This window comes from Emericellopsis atlantica (assembly GCF_019669845.1).
Source record: "Emericellopsis atlantica unplaced genomic scaffold F5Z01scaffold_4, whole genome shotgun sequence".
Classification (NCBI taxonomy): Eukaryota; Fungi; Ascomycota; class Sordariomycetes; order Hypocreales; family Bionectriaceae; genus Emericellopsis; species Emericellopsis atlantica.
Window position 1 is genome coordinate 141,828 of NW_025764706.1, and position 16,616 is coordinate 158,443.

Genomic DNA, 16,616 nt, shown 5'->3' on the forward strand with positions numbered 1-16,616 from the left:
TTTGGCGTGTTTGCCAACGTAGCTGAGTCATTGCTGGGCCGTGGCCTCCTGTGCTGCCTCATATTAAGACGTCGCTGCTCCCACCTGCTACCTTACATTGCCTTTCCGGTCTCGGTCAGACCGCTCAAAAAAATTGCCCATCATGAACGGTACCTCGCTCCTTCGCACCGCCCGTCAGGCGGTCAATGGCCTTCAATTTAGAGCCTACTCATCGGCCTCGACAGGTTCTCCTCGGCATTTGCTCTCCATTGGCGACCTCTCGCCCAACGAGTTCGCGACGCTCGTCCGCAATGCCGCCAAGCACAAGCAAGCGGTCAAGGCCACCCAGCCCGCCATGTCGCTGAGCACGAGCCTGTCCAACAAGACTGTGGCCATGATGTTCAGCAAGCGAAGCACGCGAACGCGTGTCTCGACAGAGGCGGCGGTCACATTGATGGGTGGGCACCCAATGTTCCTGGGCAAGGATGACATCCAGCTTGGTGTAAGTGACCTCACCACCAATCGGTACTCAAACTAACGACGGGGCAAAAAGGTGAACGAGTCCCTCTATGACACGTCCGTTGTCATCTCGTCCATGGTGCAGTGCATGGTTGCTCGCGTGGGCCCTCACTCGGATGTCGCTGGTCTTGCCCAGAGCTCGAGCGTCCCCGTCATCAACGCTCTGTCCGATGACTATCACCCGCTCCAGATCATCGCCGACTTCCTCACCATCCACGAGGCTTTCCCTTCACAAGCTGCCGGTGTCGACCTGGGCTTGCAGGGCCTCAAGGTTGCTTGGGTCGGTGACGCCAACAACGTGCTCTTTGACTTGGCCACCGCCTGCGTGATGATGGGGGTCGATATCTCCGTGGCTACACCCAAGGGCTATGAGATCCCAGAAAAGATGCGCAACGTCATCAACTCGGCATCGAAAGGCGTAGGCAAGCCTGGCAAATTGAACGAGACCAACGTCCCCGAAGAGGCGATCAAGGACGCTGACATTCTTGTGACCGATACTTGGGTCTCCATGGGCCAAGAAGAGGAGGCTAAGCGCCGCATGGCTGCATTTGCCGGTTACCAGATCACCACTGAACTGGCGAAGCGTGGTGGTGCTAAGGAGGGCTGGAAGTTCATGCACTGCCTGCCTCGACACCCAGAGGAAGTGTCCGATGAGGTCTTTTACAGCGATCGATCCCTCGTGTTTCCTGAAGCTGAGAACCGTCTTTGGGCCGCTGTCGGTAAGTTCAAACGCGTGCCTGAGCTCTTTGCCCGACTAACAAGTTGCAGCTGCTCTAGAAGCCTTTGTGGTCAACAAAGGTCAAATTTAGGACGCGTTTTCGAACTCTTAGCTGTCTTCGACCAATTCGGCCAACGTTCTGAATATTATTTGAGCGTAGCGCAAGTAATACGTAAAATGCATTCGCATTTCGTTTAATAGTTGTCGGCAGAGACAGGTGTCCCTATTGTGCACGAGCTGTATCAACCCTGCGTAACCTCAGTAACTTTCAAAGATTTAAATAATCGTTCTTCAAGTGAGGGCCATGTTCATACTGTGACATCCAGAGTGCATGTTTTACCACGTTGCCTGTTGTGATGCTGGGCAAATTCCTGGGGACCCCACCGTGTCATGCCAAAAGTCAAAAGTCGACTTCGTACCTCACTAAAAGCGCCATGCATAATCGCATCTCCAACTTTTTCCCACCATCAACTGAACACTCCAGTCGCAACTCAACCTCCAAGTCACCATCGACACCATCTCGAGGAGACTGCTACGACGTCCCACTAGCGACCTTTTGATAGCAAAGCAGCTTGACCAGCCCCAGAGTGCCCGGCCGACACCTCGAACTTCCAACAATGGAGGATTCCGAGCGCACCACAAAGCGGTCGCGCTTCGACCAGAAGGAGCCCGAACCCAAGAAGTCGCGTTTCGACCGACGCTCTCGGTCGCCCCCTCGGCGTTCAGACCGCTCTGAGGACAGGGATCGCAGCCCATTGAGACGCGAAGGCAGCTCGGGCGAGTCCAAGCCCTCAGATGCGGCGGCTGCTGCTGGTATATCCTGCTCCATCAAGCCTCTCCTGCTTCCATTGCTAACGTTCGCCAGCTGCCGCTGCGGCAAGGATTAATGCTTCTTTGCAGGCGCGCAAGGGTATCCAGCATGTCGACGTACCTCCGATCCAGAACGAGTCCTCGCCCGCACCGCCTCCAGCTGCGCCAGCCAACGACCAGGGCACCAGCGCTCCGAGCAGCAGCAGCAACGCGCACTCCGGCGGACCGGTCCTCAGCGGTGAGATGTACGTCGACGACGGCGATTACATTCAAGACATTGAGGTCAATGATCTTCGCAACAAGTATGTCGTGACCAAGGGAGCGACACAGAAAATGGTAAATACTCTTGATAATCCCACTGATCCTCCAGCTTTCCAAAACTCTCGGTCATACTCTTTTCATACACAACCACTGCCATGTCGAGGATATCCTGCTTACCAGCCGCGATAGCTCGCACGCCAGCCCCCTTCGATGCTCCTGCTAACTCCCGTATGATAGATCAAAGAAGAAACCGGTGCCGGTACGCAATCCACCTCTTAACCCGTGTGCTTTATAGGAACACTGTTGACTTTGCAAGATGTCACGACGCGGGGAGCATTCTATCCTAACAAAGCTCTCGCTACCGCTGCTGTAAGTCACCATGGATTCAGTAGAGAATATTCACGTGCTGACCAGCCCAGAACCCACCGTTGTATCTTCATGTTACCAGCCAAAACAAGGAAGGCCTGGAAAAGGCCGTGTCTATGATTCAGAACATGATCAAGCAGGAACTACCTCAGCTCGTAGACGACCGCCGCCTCCGGCGCCGCGACCAGGAGCAGCCCGTCGAGCGCGACGAATTTGGAAGGGTACATCTGCCCCCGGATGAGAATACTGGCGCGGAGTTTGCTGACATGTGACAGCGCAAATGGCGTGTGGAGAAGGTCTTCATCGGCCTCGAGTCGGTGCCAGGCTTCAACCTACGCGCCCAAGTTGTTGGCCATGGCGGAGCCTACGTCAAGCACATTCAGCAAGAGACTGGATGCCGCGTACAGATCAAGGGCCGGGGTTCGGGCTATCTTGAGGCTGCTACGAACCGGGAGAGCGACGAGGAGATGTACCTCAATGTCACGTTTGTTGCCCCAAGTTTCCCTCGTACGACGTTCTGTTTCACTGACATGGCGCCAGTGGCCCCGACGACAGCATGATCGACAAAGGAAAGGAACTCTGCGAGGACCTGATCGCCAACGTCAGGGAGCAGTACGAAGAGTTCAAGGCCCGCCCGCCGCGCCAGCATGGCGGCCACGGTGGTCGCGGTAGCCACGGCGGGTACGGAGGCGGCTACAATGACGGCAACAGAGGCTCGTACGGTGGTAACAACTCGTACGAACGCTATTCTTCCAATGGCGCCTCGAACAGCCCCGCCCCTCCTGGTACTGACAGCCCTGCCAATGCTTCAGACTACGCTGCCCAGTATGCGCAGTACTATGGAGGACAGGATCCCTATGCTCCCTGGGGAGGATATGCTAAGTCAGTTGACCCGTTATCCCTCGTAGGGGACTCTTACTGACTGAAGTAGCTATGTCGCGCTGTACCAGCAATACTACGGACAACAAGCGGGAGGCCAAACCCCTGGCCAAGCACCTGGTGCTCCAGGCGCCGGTCAGTCGGCCTCGCCACCTCCTCCGCCATCAGGTGCTGCACCGCCTCCTCCTCCTAGTTCTGCTCCTCCTCCGCCTCCCTCTGGTGCCCCCCCTGGCACAGGTAGCTATGGATCGGTATGCTTGTATGGAACACCATGGGCCGAAAGTTGCTGACTTGTCGCAGGTTCCTCCTCCCCCTGGCTTGTAAATCCACACAAGGTTTGGTATCAGACTGGCTCATTGAGGACAGGCGTTGGGGTTCTCTGATGGCATAACTGAGTGATACAGATACTGCAGACTTAGCTTGCGGCAAGGTCTGTAGCTACATGTAGGTTGGTGGTAATATGCAGCTTTACTAAGACATAGGATGTGGGATTTTGTGGTTCTCTATCACATGCGGAATGTCCCAGCTACTATAGAAAACTAGCAGCAGCACAACCATTTTTTCACTGATCACACCCGCCAGGGGCTCATGTATCTTTCCAACCGAAGCTGATGCATGGATACATTCGTTCCAGAAGGCTTGCAATGCATCGAGTCCTAGTCTAGAATAATCGAATGTCCGTGGACATGTCCAGAGTTGCTTATCGATAACAGCCAGCTAGGGTGACGACGTCAACGCGGTACTGCCACCACCTTTCCTAACCTCCAACTTGGGCGCCTACAACCGTACCTGGTAGAGCATGGCATAGCAGCTACCCACCACGCTGGCAACGCAAAGACAACCTCAATTGCTATATATTATGAGGCCCAGTACGCCGCCATATCGACACAATGAGCCACCAGAGATATCCATCCCATGACGCTATCAAAGAACCCCACTCCATCTCTCTCAAAGTGCTTCGGCAAGCTACATACCTCGCATCCACCAACCTCCCGTCACCTGGCTAACGCGCGACAGTCTCTCCCGGCCGTCGCTCGTCCAGCAACAAACCCTCGCGCCTCCTCTCTCCAAATCAACGACTCTCGAACCCTCGCCCGCCAGTCTTGCGTACCAGACCAAGGGCAGCACGAACCCGTCCCCTTTCCTCCTGTCGCCCATCCTCAACCTCCCCTTCTCCTTCGGCTCAGCCTACACAGGAGAGACATTCTCCTGCACGCTGTGCGCGAACAATGACCTCCCTTCCTCGTCACGCGCCATCCGCGACGTCAAGATCGAGGCCGAGATGAAGACGCCGAGCGTAGGGCGCGCACAGAAACTAGAGCTCAAGACACAACATGGCGAGGGCCCGCGTGACCTGGAGCCGGGCGAGACGGTGCAGGGCGTCGTGGGGTTCGATCTTAAGGAGGAAGGGAACCACGTGCTCGCCGTGACGGTCAGTTACTACGAGGTCTCGGAGACGAGCGGTCGGACGAGGACGTTTCGAAAGCTATACCAGTTCATATGCAAGTCGTCGCTCATCGTGCGGACCAAGATGAGCCCGCTGCCCGCGCTGCCGAGCGGCCGGCGGAGATGGGTCGTGGAGGCGCAGCTGGAGAACTGCAGCGAGGACGTGATGCAGCTGGAAACGGTGGGCATGAGCGTGGAGGACGGGCTGCGGTGGAAAGGGTGCAACTGGGAAGTCGCCGGGGCAAAGGGTCCCGTCGTCAAGCCAGGCGAGGTGGAGCAGGTATGCTTCGTGGTCGAGACGGTCGACGAGGGCGGCGTGATGAAGGCGTTGCCGGACGGGAGGCTCGTCTTTGGCGTGCTGGAGATTAGTTGGCGAGGCGAGATGGGCAACAGGGGCTATCTCAGTACGGGGAAGCTAGGGACAAAGGTTCGGACGTAGGACATGAGCATTCATGCTGGGAGGTCGTTGGCGGTGTTAGACTCATCTTCTGGTGCGTCGAGTTGGTTGACTTAACCATGCACAGCAAGAAGCGGCTTGGTGCCGTGCTTCTCACACCTCGAAGTACAGGTACGTATATATTTATGTATATAGGGCAACCCCTGTGTACTTCAGACTCGCATCTGTAATAGTTGACAAGCAAATGTGCAATGGAAGTCATCGCGCTTCATATCAGAGTCCATGTAACAGTCTCCAGGGAATAGGATCAATTTCTGGCGAAGGGTAGAGGAACGTGGCTAACACAACGAATGTAGCGACACGCACAGCCAAACCCTATGCTATATGCTATCTTCTTCCTATACGTGGACTTGCGGTCAACGCCAATCCAAGGCTTGCCGATTGCACGCCCCAAGTGGGTGTTTCCATGCTACGGCTCCTCCGTACTGTCGGTGTAAATCGGCCGTTGTAGGCTCCATTGCCCCAAGCACGCGTCTCAAGTGGATGAGAATTGCGAGCGACAGCATCGGACTCTTTCCTGATGCGACCAGTGGTGGTCCCAGATTGGATTGGCTTTGCGCAAGGAACGGACGTCCTGCAAGCGTGGGCCGACCCTGGAGCCATATCGGCGGTCTAGCCAACCCACCCCTCTATCATGGCTCGCCTAAGAATGCGAGATCTAACTTCAAAGCAGGCCGTTCCAGAGACGGCGTACTGCTAGAGTCTGAATGTGTGGATTGCGAATCCCGAACAGTGGTTAGTGGCTTGCGCCTGAATCGGGGACCGCACAGTGAGAGGCGCGAAGTCTTGCGCTTGATGTCATGTCGGAGGGCAGAGGCGCGCCGCGGCCGCGCAGCCTTCTCCAGACCGTCTCCACCAGCCCAAGATCCAGGGGTCCGCGCCGACCGAGGGCCGTCCATGAAGATGAGAGTCCTTGACGAGCACCTGCGACCTGTCTAATTACTGTACTGTCAGACTGCTGCACGGTCACTGGTGCAGCGGAGAATATCTCCTAGGCACGAGGACTGCGATCTTGACTACTAGGATCGCAAGAGCTAGGCGGCCGGCGGGGCGCCAAAGTATGAGACACTGGCTTGACGGGCTGATCAGAGGCTAGACCCAGATCTACAATCGCTGTCTCGTAAGGTGTATGGAAAGTCGGCTCTTGCTGCCTGAATTCCCGCGTCCCCGTGCCATGATTACTGTCAGTTGGTAAACGACGGAAAGATGCGTGAGTTGTGCCGTGTCGAGGCCACAAAGTACACTGCAGTTAATACGGGCAGGCGCATTTCTGTGCTGCCCTGCATTGCATCTGGCTTGTCCTTTCTCCTGCAGGTTGCAGCGACCTTGCAGGCGAGCAAGCGCACACAACGAATCCAATGTGGTCTGTACTCTGTAGACTGTAGGCCAGGCCTCGCTACGTGAACTCTCTGTGGAGAAGGATGGTGTGCATGCCTTGATGGGTCCGTGGCGGCCGATATGGAATAGCTCGCGGGGGTCCTCTGCAATCGGCTTCCTATTTTCGCCAGGGTTCAGCCATTGGATGCGGAGTGCGTGCGTGTGTTCGCCGGTGTGTTGGGCCGTTGGCACAGTCGGATAGAGTCATAGACGCGACTCAGCACTAGGATTCGCAGAGTTTGCAGTACCGTGCCGGGGCATTGTGAGGCGAAGAGGGCAAAGAAACGATACCGTTATGGATGCCAATGTGAAGCAGAGCCGATGAAGGAATGTGGCAGAGGGAAGAGTTTCTCGGATCGTCAGTCACACAAAACAGCGTTGGCGCTCGTTGCTTCCTCTTTGGGCGGATTCAGCCCCCGGGATGGTCCTTCTGCAGCAAGAATTACCGGCTTCTGCCTGTGCAGGGCTCTCGAGGACAGTAATCGCCTACCTTAGTACCTTACCTTACCTACCAGGTACAGCTCGACGCGGTCAGGAATGATCGCAGTCATGAATTGAAGCCAATGAGTACGCGACAAAGCTGTCTGTGTATCCGTACAGCATGTGCTGTCCCGAAGCCGACTAGCTTCACTGTGAGCAGAGAGCTGAGTGAGGTGAATAATTCTTGTATCAACGGTAAGGTATAATATATAATTAATACCTAAGTTACAGCGACTGACCCCCCCGCTCGTTCGCACAGTTCGGGCATCTTTGGTGGCATTTTCCCTCTTGTGGGTAACCAAATTGGCGCTGGCGATCAATTCCACTCTACTCCGTACACTACTACGTATACAACCATAACGACCGACCAGGCTATAGTATCCGTGGCAGACGACTGGACTCTATCGAGCCTTGTGCTAGACTAAAAGTTAGTACGTAGAATGAGCGTAAAAGTCTTTCACTTGGGCCTTTCACTTCCATATGCTTACGTACCTAGGCTTGCCGCGGGTATCGGTGACACCACTTGGATCGAGGACTGCGCGTACAGATCTATCGAAGCCCGGACTCGACCGCCTAACAAGAACGTACCAGGTATACATACGTGCAGCAATAATCAGAGGCGCGTTCGTACCTGACGCTATCGTGCCGCTGCCACGCCTGCGACTGGCCGCCTCGACGTGTCCGTCTTGGCCCACGTCCTGTCCTGACCAGTAGGTATTCCGGTCCCCGACCCCTGTATTGTCCACAGCCCAATCCACCCTCCAGCAACCGAGTTCAGATCCTAACCTGCCAAGCTCCGGCCTCTACGCTGATACGACCGTTGACAAACACTGGCCGCGCGCTGCTGTGCGTACTACAGCAACCAGATAGAGCCAACGGACCCCTCCAGTAACCCCCAAAAAATTATATCCGTCGCCCATCCCATCCACCCCCCAGGCTCGCAACTGCGTCCGACTGCCACGCTGGCTGATTTGCCCCTACGCCTGTCTCGATTGCGGCCCCTTCTTCAGTCCTTTCTCCTGTCTTCTTCCTGCTATTGTACCCTTTGCTTCTCCCCTTCAACGAACCAGGACCTCGGGAGTGGTCCGGCGACTGACATGACATGGAGGGCACGTCGACCCCTCTGGCCGACTACTTCTGGATCGCGGGTGTAGAGTCAATTACCTACGACGATGCCCCGCCAGGCCACGCCTCGCGCGACTACAATGTAGAGTCGACCATTGCTGAGGATGGCGAGCCGGAGGAACCTGCCGACGCAAACAGCTCGTCCAGTCGGTTTTCCGCGAGACACTCCCGCCAAAGCTCCGGCCACCGTTTCTCGAAGTTGTCCCTGAGCGACAATCGGTTCTCGATAAGCACGATCGAAGATTTGGACGGCGGGAACACTGCTAGCAATAGAAGTAGCGCTACCATCCGCCCCGTCAACAACACCAACAACAACACCAACGGCCTCGCCGTCCCCGAAAATGGCGGGCAGAACAGAGGGAGTGGGGGCACAACCCTCGAGGGGTTCGACTTCGACAGCGCGCTGCTCAAGTTCGCCGCCGAGAGGGAAGATTTCCTGGAGGACCTCAGCTTCAGCGCTGGTGCCAAGGTTCAGACCAGGCAGCCCATGACAAACCCGCGGACGGAGCGCATCAAAGCAGACGACGCCGAACCCAGCGGCCGACGCAGCCCTCTCAGGAGTCTCCGAGGCAGCATACGACGGCGCATCAGCTTCCGCGACATGAGCAGTTCGCGAAAACAGCCTAGTCCTGCTGGCAACAGGACGAGCCGAGCCCGTGGGTCTCCCTTTGTTCCTCTATGCTTCCCCCCAAACGACTACCACTGACACTTTGCAGCTTCGGTTCGAACGACGAGACGATTGAGTAACTACAACTCCGTGATTCCGCCCCCGGAGCCCCTCAACACAGATCCCGACATGCACCCTCTCAAGCGACGCTTCGAGCCGGTCTTGTTGGACCGCTACCCGCCAAAGGATGCGACAAGCGAACTCGGACGACGAGGCAAATTTCCTGACTATGTGCCAATGTTCGCCTTTCCCAACGATATACAGATAGTGTCGTCCGATGACCGGCCGCGATCCACATGGCACGGCTTCACCATGACATCTGACGACAACTCCAAACTATATGGCATCACCATAATTATATGGATGGCGGTGAACGCGTCCGTTGCCGAAGAGATAGAACTCAAATGCGAGCAATGGCGGCAGAGTCACATGTCCAACGAGGAGCGGGAGTTGGCCGCGAGCTTGGGCGTCAGGCTGGCTGGCGAAAGGACCCATCTGTCGCATCTTCTGGCCAAACTCCCCACATTGCCTTCTGGTGCGCCTGCTCGAGACCGCCTCGAGGACGAAATCAGTACTGTGGAAGAGAAAATTTCCATGATGACAGACATGCTCCGACCGCTGCGGCATGGTGCTGCTTCCAAGATCGAGGGCTTGACTGCCGGCGAGACGGGGCTGTGGACACCCAGGGCGTACGGTGTACTGGGTCGAGATCCTGCTACGATTCCTTTCTGGAAGGAGTGGCTGAAGGCCATCGTGGTGCCTATGACCGATGGCGGAGTTCTCAGAGTCCCCCCGACCTCGCCACGTGTCGGCAAATGGCAGCCGTTGGAGCGCTATGTGATAAACTTGTGCACAGAGGCCTTCAGCCCACTCGCGTCCAAGACGCAAGTGGAGATGAGCATACGCGAGCTCAAGCTGTATGCTCGCAGGGAGGCGCACAATGAGATCCCTGGTACGCGAACGGTCGATCTGTATGCCCTCTTCCGTTGCTTGTCCATTGAGAACATCATGACACTCTACGAGTTCGCCATGTCCGAATCGCGCATCATCTTCTTATCCTCGCACACGAGCATGCTGCATCTAGCTTGCCACGCTATTGCAAGCCTGCTGTACCCCATCAAATGGGCCAGCATCTTCATTCCTGTGCTTCCCGCGCGTCTGATATCCGCACTGGACGCCCCCTGCCCTTACATCGTCGGGGTGGAGCGTCGGTACGAGAAGATTGAGTTGCCTGATGACGATTACGTCCTGGTTGACCTGGACAACGACACAATAGATGCCACCTCGCAGCCCGTGAGGTTGCCACGCCCAATTCGACGAAAGCTTCACTCCTTACTGCAGGTCGCAGCACCACACAAGCTGCGATGCGGCGTGGCGACTGGTCCACCACCGTATGCTATGGAGTCGTTCCCTTATGATGCATTCTCCACGGAGAATGGTTCGCTGTTCACCCCAAAGGCTGTCCCAGGCACACTAGGCAAGTGGGTGGCACAAAGCTCATCCACCTTTGGAGCACCAGATCCCACGGTCGAGCTTCTACCCCCTGTGTTTAATGCCTTCGCAGTCGCACCAACAGACAGTGCGAAATCCGATCGACCAGGGACGAGCAAATCAAGCAAGACCAGCCCACAATCGTCTGTCTCGCCGGTGTCCATGAATTTTCCACCCATGCCGACAACGCCGATTTCTAGGAGCGATTCGGGCTATGCTCTGGCAGCGACCCTGCGTGAGAAGAGATCGGGACACTTTAGGGATGAGAAGGGTCGGCGAAGCTCGTCTTTTGGCTTTGAGCATCCACCTATGCCGCCTCCCCAACATCGGCCTAGTCTGCCATTCCTAAATGGTCATCAAACCAACATGTCAATCTCCTCCATCTCCGCCGAGTCAATGTCGTCTCTTGGCGGTGGAGGCGGTGGAAGTGGTGGAGGAGGCTACGCACCATCTACATACGCACAGTCCACGATCGCTGCTTCAACCATTATGCCGCAAATGCAAGTGCAACCCGTGCACAACACGGACACCACGATCTGGGTTGAGGGCCACTGCTTCAACTGGACGGCCAAGAGCACAGCGTCTTGCACGATATGTACGGATAAGGCTGAAGAGGACGGCATCTACATCTGTTCCGGATGCAACGCGACGTCTCACGGGAGGTGTCTCGGCGTAGTGTCTGTGGTCTGTCCAGAGGCTTTCCTCCAGGACCGCGTCCGCGCAGCATTCGTTCGATGCCAAGCCAGTCTTTTCTACACGTATCGCAAGTATCTCGGTCGTCCAAACAAGCAACAAAAGACGAATGGCCAATTATTCGCGTTCGACATGGATGGATTCATCAAGAGTCTCCCCTACGATCAGCAGGAGTATGCCACTATGCTGAGGGAAACACAAGGTAAGAGAGATACACCGAGACACTCCAACTACGCTTTGCTGATGCTGACGCACCACAGGATTTAACGAGTTCATCCACGACCGTGAGACAAAGCCAGCCACTGAACCCACTATTCGCCTCTTCGACGAGGTGATCATGGCAAAGAAGGCCCGCGGGCGCCCAGGCATAGCAGCCGGCCTCTCAAGACTCTCCACCATACGCCAGTCAGCCGGCGCGTCAGCCAACGCTTCCGGCTTCTTGGCACCATCTCGAGGCGGCAAGCCGGCAAACTATCTCAGCGACACGACCGAGCACATCTGGCGGACAGCCTCCGTCCCGATGCCCAAGGGCAGTTTCCCCGGAGATTACCACGCCATCATCACCAGGACGCCTGCGCGTCTCGATCGCACATTGATGCGCGAGCCGCGAGCTGCGCAGGGCGTCCAGCGTCCCGAGCAGCGCGGTGGCATCAGAGGCGTCTTGCGCAAGCAGGTGCCCAGCATGATAGGCACCACACCGCCTTCTTGAGCCCACTTACTTACATATTATTGTCTGTACTCTACATCAGCGTGTAATGTCAACTGTTCTACACACACACACATACACACTCAACCTTGACTTTACGGCGAACACTGGTGGTAGCGACGTCAAGGTGCAAATTTCCAGATTTGAAAAAAGGGGGATCAGGTTGGCCAAACATGACTGAGTCGCTTGTCAGCATAGAGCACGTGGTCAACAATGGGTAAAATAGGAGGGGACCCGTAGATCGAGTCCATGGGGTCCGTTGGAAAAGAAACAGTCCTAAATGGGAAAATGCACAAACAATAACGTTGGCGCACATTGTCCTACCGATACAATACAGATGATAAACTGTGTACGTAGGAAATAATGTAGCTGCCAGTAATCTTCCCGATTCGTCAAATGATAGAACAGTACGTAGCAGGGCAAAAAGAAAAGGGGGTGGCCAGCTACCTACCAGATAAGCTCAAACAACGCCTCCGAGACATGTTCTGCGTTAAAGCTTCATCCACTCAAAACCACGACCGCTCCACAAAGTTGCTGCCACGCAAACCATCAACGGCCGTCATCAGGTTGCGACACCGATTCAACAAGAAATGCCACAACTCATCTCCTTCCGGCGGCTGGCGCGACCCGAAATGGTTTCTCGTTCCTGACGATATCACTGTCCAGGTCATCCCAACCGATCTCTTTCAAGATGCGACCTGTGGCCGAGGCATATCCCATATGGCCATAGGCGAGCTCTCCAACATCGAGATTCTCGACGCCATCGGCACCCTGTATCTCCTGCAGACCGGCAATGCCGAAATGCGTGTTGGAAAATCGGTTCAGGAAACCGAGAAGGTAATCGTGCTCCGAGTACACATTGACCAAGCGCCCCGACACGACGCTTTTCAACGTCAACCAAACACGGGGCTCCGATGGCACCGGTGCGCCTATTATGACAACGGAGTCGATCAGCCCAAAGAGCCTCCGTTCAGCGAGGGACATGAGACAAGTATAGATGGCGCGGGCAGCGAGACCGTATCCTACCAGCGACACAGACCGCTCGCCTTGGAACTTGTGACGTGAAATGGCATCCGCCAGTGTTTGGCCAGCCTTTTCTGCGCGGACCATGCCCACACTCCATGGGTTGTCGATGATCTTGCTGATCTTCAGCAGCTGACTCGGCCAGGATGATTCAATGATGCTAGTGAAGACTGCGGAATGTCAGTCGGCGCTCGTTCTCACAAAGTCATGTCGAACTCACTGGTTTTTGTGCTGATGGCCTCTTTAGCATCTCTCCAAGCTTTACTCTTGATGACAGTTTCAAGCGAGCCTCCCAGGTTCAGCAGAGCCGTTGTCTCCCATTGGAGAACAAAGGCCTCGGCTTGTTGTCCGAGGCACTTCCAAGGATCATGTACGTCCTCGTCTTCGGTCAGCCAACCGCCCAAGGCAATGACGAGCCGAAATCGACGATCGATCGCTGGAGGTTCACGTGCGTCTATATATTCAGAACGAACTTTGCCGTGCATCGGTAGCAACGCGAAGTCTTGAATATCTCTGCTGAAAATATCCATCATTTTGCTTATGGGCCTGGCTGGATTCATGCTGAACATGTTGCACAACGGCCTCTCACTTGCCGCCATGGGCCCCAGTAGCCCGGTAGCGGCGCAGGTTGTCAGGCCAAAGCTTCCAGCAGCAGTTCCAATCCCTGCTTGAATGAGTGCAGGTGCCAGGCTGGCCCCTGGCCCGGGCCCCTTCCATTTGCGGGAGCCTCTGATCTCTTCCGGCTTCTGGCTCAGTAAAGATTCAGGCGATACGTCGAGCGCAGCACTAGCAAAAGCCTGTGCCAGCCTCACTTCCTCGGCTAGGAACATCTTGACAGGGAGATTCAGGCATGAAGTCAAGTTCAAGAGCAGCAGATGTGCATTCGCCGAGTACTCGGTCAACGATATGACGGTCAAAAACGCGATGTGCAGCAGTAGCTTGCGTCTTTCTTGTGGGAGAGTCCAAAGCGTGTTGGGGATCGGCGGGAAACGGTTGGCAAAAGGCACATCGGTGTGCTTTGATGGAAGACGTGGAGGGCCTAGTCATACTGTCAGAACTCTCAGCCTCAATGTGGTTTGCAGATGTGGTCGCCTACCTGTGGCCAATGTCAGAGCACCGCGGCTTGCTCTACCGCCGCGTGCGCCGCGACCACCCCTCACGGCACCGCGAACGATAGGGGCTCCTCGTCCCCGTCCTCGCAAGGCGCCTTGAGCAGGCGACTGATCTTGGACAGTGACGCTGATGTCTCGTACTCGCTGCAAGATGGATGACTGCCACTTGCGAAAGAACGTCAAGGCCTCCTTCTTCAACTCTCTCAGATGCGGTGTCATGGATTCCTTTTCCTCTTTCTCGATGGTCTGATGAGCCCGGTTATACGAGTTCGATGTTCTCCCCGCATCCTGGTAAGTGTTTGAAGATGGGGGATTATTCTCTTTGCCTCGACGGTGAAGCAGTGGCAGCTTCAGCCAGTGGTGACAATCGTCAGCCATCACGGGAGAGACTGGAGGCGAGTCAAAGATGGTGCTAATGTCATTGTGCATGCGCTCCGTGATGGCGTTGATCAGTGTCGCAAGATCGTTTCTTTCGGCAGCTGAGATGCATCCTGTCAAGTCAATGGTTCGACGAGCGGCGGCGGAGTTGCCCCCTCGCCCAACACCTCCTCGAGGCATTAGGGGCAGCGGACAATGATGTTGTCGTCTGGTTCAAAGAGTCTGGCAGCGAAGTCAGCCGGAAGCGACCCATCTCGTCGAGTCTGGTATGTCTTACCAACAAGACGACCCTGGATCGGCATGTAGGAGTCTTTGAGACGGCGCTGGAGGGAGTCGAGGCAGCGTGCAGGTACCAGACCCGTATGTCAGGGAGCGACAATTAGCCGTGGTGAGAAGGAGTTGACGAGATCCCTACGCTGTTCTCCTCAACACCTTGGTCAAGAAAAGAGCAGGGTGGAGGGCGGTAGAGAAGGACAGCCCGGCTCGCTCGCAGTTGGTCTAACACCGGCTTCGGCCTGAGAAAGACCTTGTGACGTGCAGATACTGCCTTGCAACACTTGAGATGAAGTTAGCCCAGGTAATGAGCAGTTTTGTCGGAGAGAAAGACCAGGAGCCAAGTGAAAAAGACGGGTTGACCTGGCGTGCCCTGGCAGTTCCCAACAGCACGAGAGACTCGAGATGCAACAAAGACTGGAACGCGAGTGACAAGTTTGGGAGGTCGTACCTGCCTCAGATTGCTGAGCTGCTGGCCATCAGAGCACAGAAATCAGTGCTGCACGATGCCAGGTAACAGAGGGCTGGCTGTCTGGCTTGCGCTTCAGATTCACCTGCCGGGTTTACTGTGCACTTGCTCCTCTTCAAGGCACCGGTACCGGCACAAGCGCAAGAAGACTATGGGACGACAGACTTGGTCTCTTCCACGCCGTCCTAAGGTGAGGCGGCCATATCTGCTAGTCCGATGGAGTCTTGCTTGCCTTGGTTTCTGCTTGCTGGCTTGCTTGCCTGCCTGCCTGCTACTGTCACGCTCAGCGGACGCTGATGTGAGCCAAGCCTGGGAAGGACGACTCGATCAAACGCCCGTTGCGGTTCTTGCGATGCAGTGACGCAGCGGCGATGGATTGTCGCTCTTGCCGTCGTGTGAGTGAGAGCAAGGCTATGTAGGGAAAGCGCGGGCTTGCTTGCCGCCTCAGGCTTGTCAACAAGGGATGTTTGCGTGGGCTCGTCAACAAGTACTGAAGATGCCGATGATGATGGAGGTATTGGAGCGTCCAGCTGTCGCGAGGCAAGAATAGCTGGGCAATCTGGTTACAAGTACTTCGGTCAACGTGAGAGGGGGGCGCGAGAGCGCTTCTCGAGTGTCACGAGAGCCCGGTCTGGTCCATGTTTTGGAGCGTTGCTCATGGTCGTTCCTCATCCGACCCTGATCACGGCAAAGGACATTGCAAACAGTCTAACGCCAGACCGTGACACGGGCGCGGCAACAGCGATACGGTCAGGTCAGGCAAACACTCTTCCCCGGTCTACACCTCTACATCGCACGCGAGTGTCTGCAAGACCAGATCTCGCTTGTGTTCTCGCGCCCAGGTTCCGTTTTGACCCGCTCCAGTCGCAGCATGTGGCGAGCTGCCAATGATTGCAGTGTCTTTAGTGCAAGAGCTGGCGCGCGGTCGTGGCATTGCAGCGTGTTGGTGTTACACAGCATTCGCTGCCCACCTGTTTCTACTCTACCTGGTATTTGCAGCCACTGAAGCGGACAACAAGGCGGAAGGGGACAGGGGTAGCCGCTGTCACACCAAGCAAACAGCTTGCTATCATAGTCCCCGGTATGCGCTGTGGACAAGCACAATTTTAATTGAGATTCGTTGTTCAAAATGTACCGGGAAAGCAAGCTGTTTGCGAGCCCGATTTGCTTACTCTTTTATCAGGTAGGTAAGTAAGTAGTGAAAGCGGAAGTGCTGAAAATATGTCCGATAATTGTGCATTGTCGTAGCAGCAAGACAGTCTCTTGATATCTGTCTGTCTGTCTGACTGACTGACTGACTGACATTGTTGCCCGAACGCGCGCGTGACACCATGTGTAACTACATGTAACTACTGCGACGCATCCGTGAGGTGGCAACGTGCTCCCA

General features: G+C 55.8%; 6 protein-coding genes across 6 annotated transcripts; 5 read left to right on the forward strand and 1 right to left on the reverse strand.

Annotated features, from left to right (window-relative positions):
- Window positions 1-142: 142 nt before the first annotated feature.
- Window positions 143-1,307, forward strand: F5Z01DRAFT_616133 (putative ornithine carbamoyl transferase; the record flags this gene model as incomplete). Its single annotated transcript, XM_046260895.1, has 3 exons — window positions 143-481; window positions 533-1,217; window positions 1,267-1,307. The coding sequence occupies 3 exons, from the start codon at window positions 143-145 to the stop codon at window positions 1,305-1,307; spliced, it is 1,065 nt and encodes a 354-aa protein (XP_046121310.1).
- A 526-nt stretch (window positions 1,308-1,833) lies between these two features.
- Window positions 1,834-3,856, forward strand: F5Z01DRAFT_633334 (KH domain protein; the record flags this gene model as incomplete). The annotated part of the gene is made up of 9 exons (XM_046261943.1): window positions 1,834-2,029; window positions 2,082-2,362; window positions 2,525-2,546; window positions 2,583-2,656; window positions 2,707-2,874; window positions 2,929-3,137; window positions 3,194-3,535; window positions 3,585-3,783; window positions 3,833-3,856. The coding sequence occupies 9 exons, from the start codon at window positions 1,834-1,836 to the stop codon at window positions 3,854-3,856; spliced, it is 1,515 nt and encodes a 504-aa protein (XP_046121311.1).
- A 247-nt stretch (window positions 3,857-4,103) lies between these two features.
- Window positions 4,104-5,417, forward strand: F5Z01DRAFT_747474 (uncharacterized protein; the record flags this gene model as incomplete). The annotated part of the gene is made up of 2 exons (XM_046266970.1): window positions 4,104-4,485; window positions 4,575-5,417. Exons 1-2 carry the CDS (start codon window positions 4,423-4,425, stop codon window positions 5,415-5,417), a joined length of 906 nt encoding a protein of 301 aa, XP_046121312.1. The 5' UTR covers window positions 4,104-4,422.
- A 2,611-nt stretch (window positions 5,418-8,028) lies between these two features.
- Window positions 8,029-9,173, forward strand: F5Z01DRAFT_384806 (uncharacterized protein). Its single transcript, XM_046259449.1, has one exon. The coding sequence runs from the start codon at window positions 8,395-8,397 to the stop codon at window positions 9,121-9,123; it is 729 nt and encodes a 242-aa protein (XP_046121313.1). The 5' UTR covers window positions 8,029-8,394; the 3' UTR covers window positions 9,124-9,173.
- On the forward strand, window positions 9,051-12,473 carry F5Z01DRAFT_645800 (AEX-3 domain-containing protein). The gene is made up of 2 exons (XM_046262864.1): window positions 9,051-11,470; window positions 11,529-12,473. The coding sequence occupies exons 1-2, from the start codon at window positions 9,214-9,216 to the stop codon at window positions 11,975-11,977; spliced, it is 2,706 nt and encodes a 901-aa protein (XP_046121314.1). The 5' UTR covers window positions 9,051-9,213; the 3' UTR covers window positions 11,978-12,473.
- Window positions 12,474-12,574: 101 nt separating this feature from the next.
- On the reverse strand, window positions 12,575-14,667 carry F5Z01DRAFT_616329 (uncharacterized protein; the record flags this gene model as incomplete). Its single annotated transcript, XM_046260903.1, has 3 exons — window positions 12,575-13,167; window positions 13,218-14,036; window positions 14,094-14,667. The coding sequence occupies 3 exons, from the start codon at window positions 14,665-14,667 to the stop codon at window positions 12,575-12,577; spliced, it is 1,986 nt and encodes a 661-aa protein (XP_046121315.1).
- Between the last annotated feature and the right edge of the window lie 1,949 nt (window positions 14,668-16,616).

Coding starts and splice junctions, on each gene's coding strand:
- F5Z01DRAFT_645800 (XM_046262864.1), top strand. CDS start 9,214: ATGCACCCTCTCAAGCGACGCTTCGAGCCGGTCTTGTTGGACCGCTAC. Junction 11,471..11,528: donor TATGCTGAGGGAAACACAAG/GTAAGAGAGATA, acceptor GACGCACCACAG/GATTTAACGAGTTCATCCAC.
- F5Z01DRAFT_384806 (XM_046259449.1), top strand. CDS start 8,395: ATGGAGGGCACGTCGACCCCTCTGGCCGACTACTTCTGGATCGCGGGT.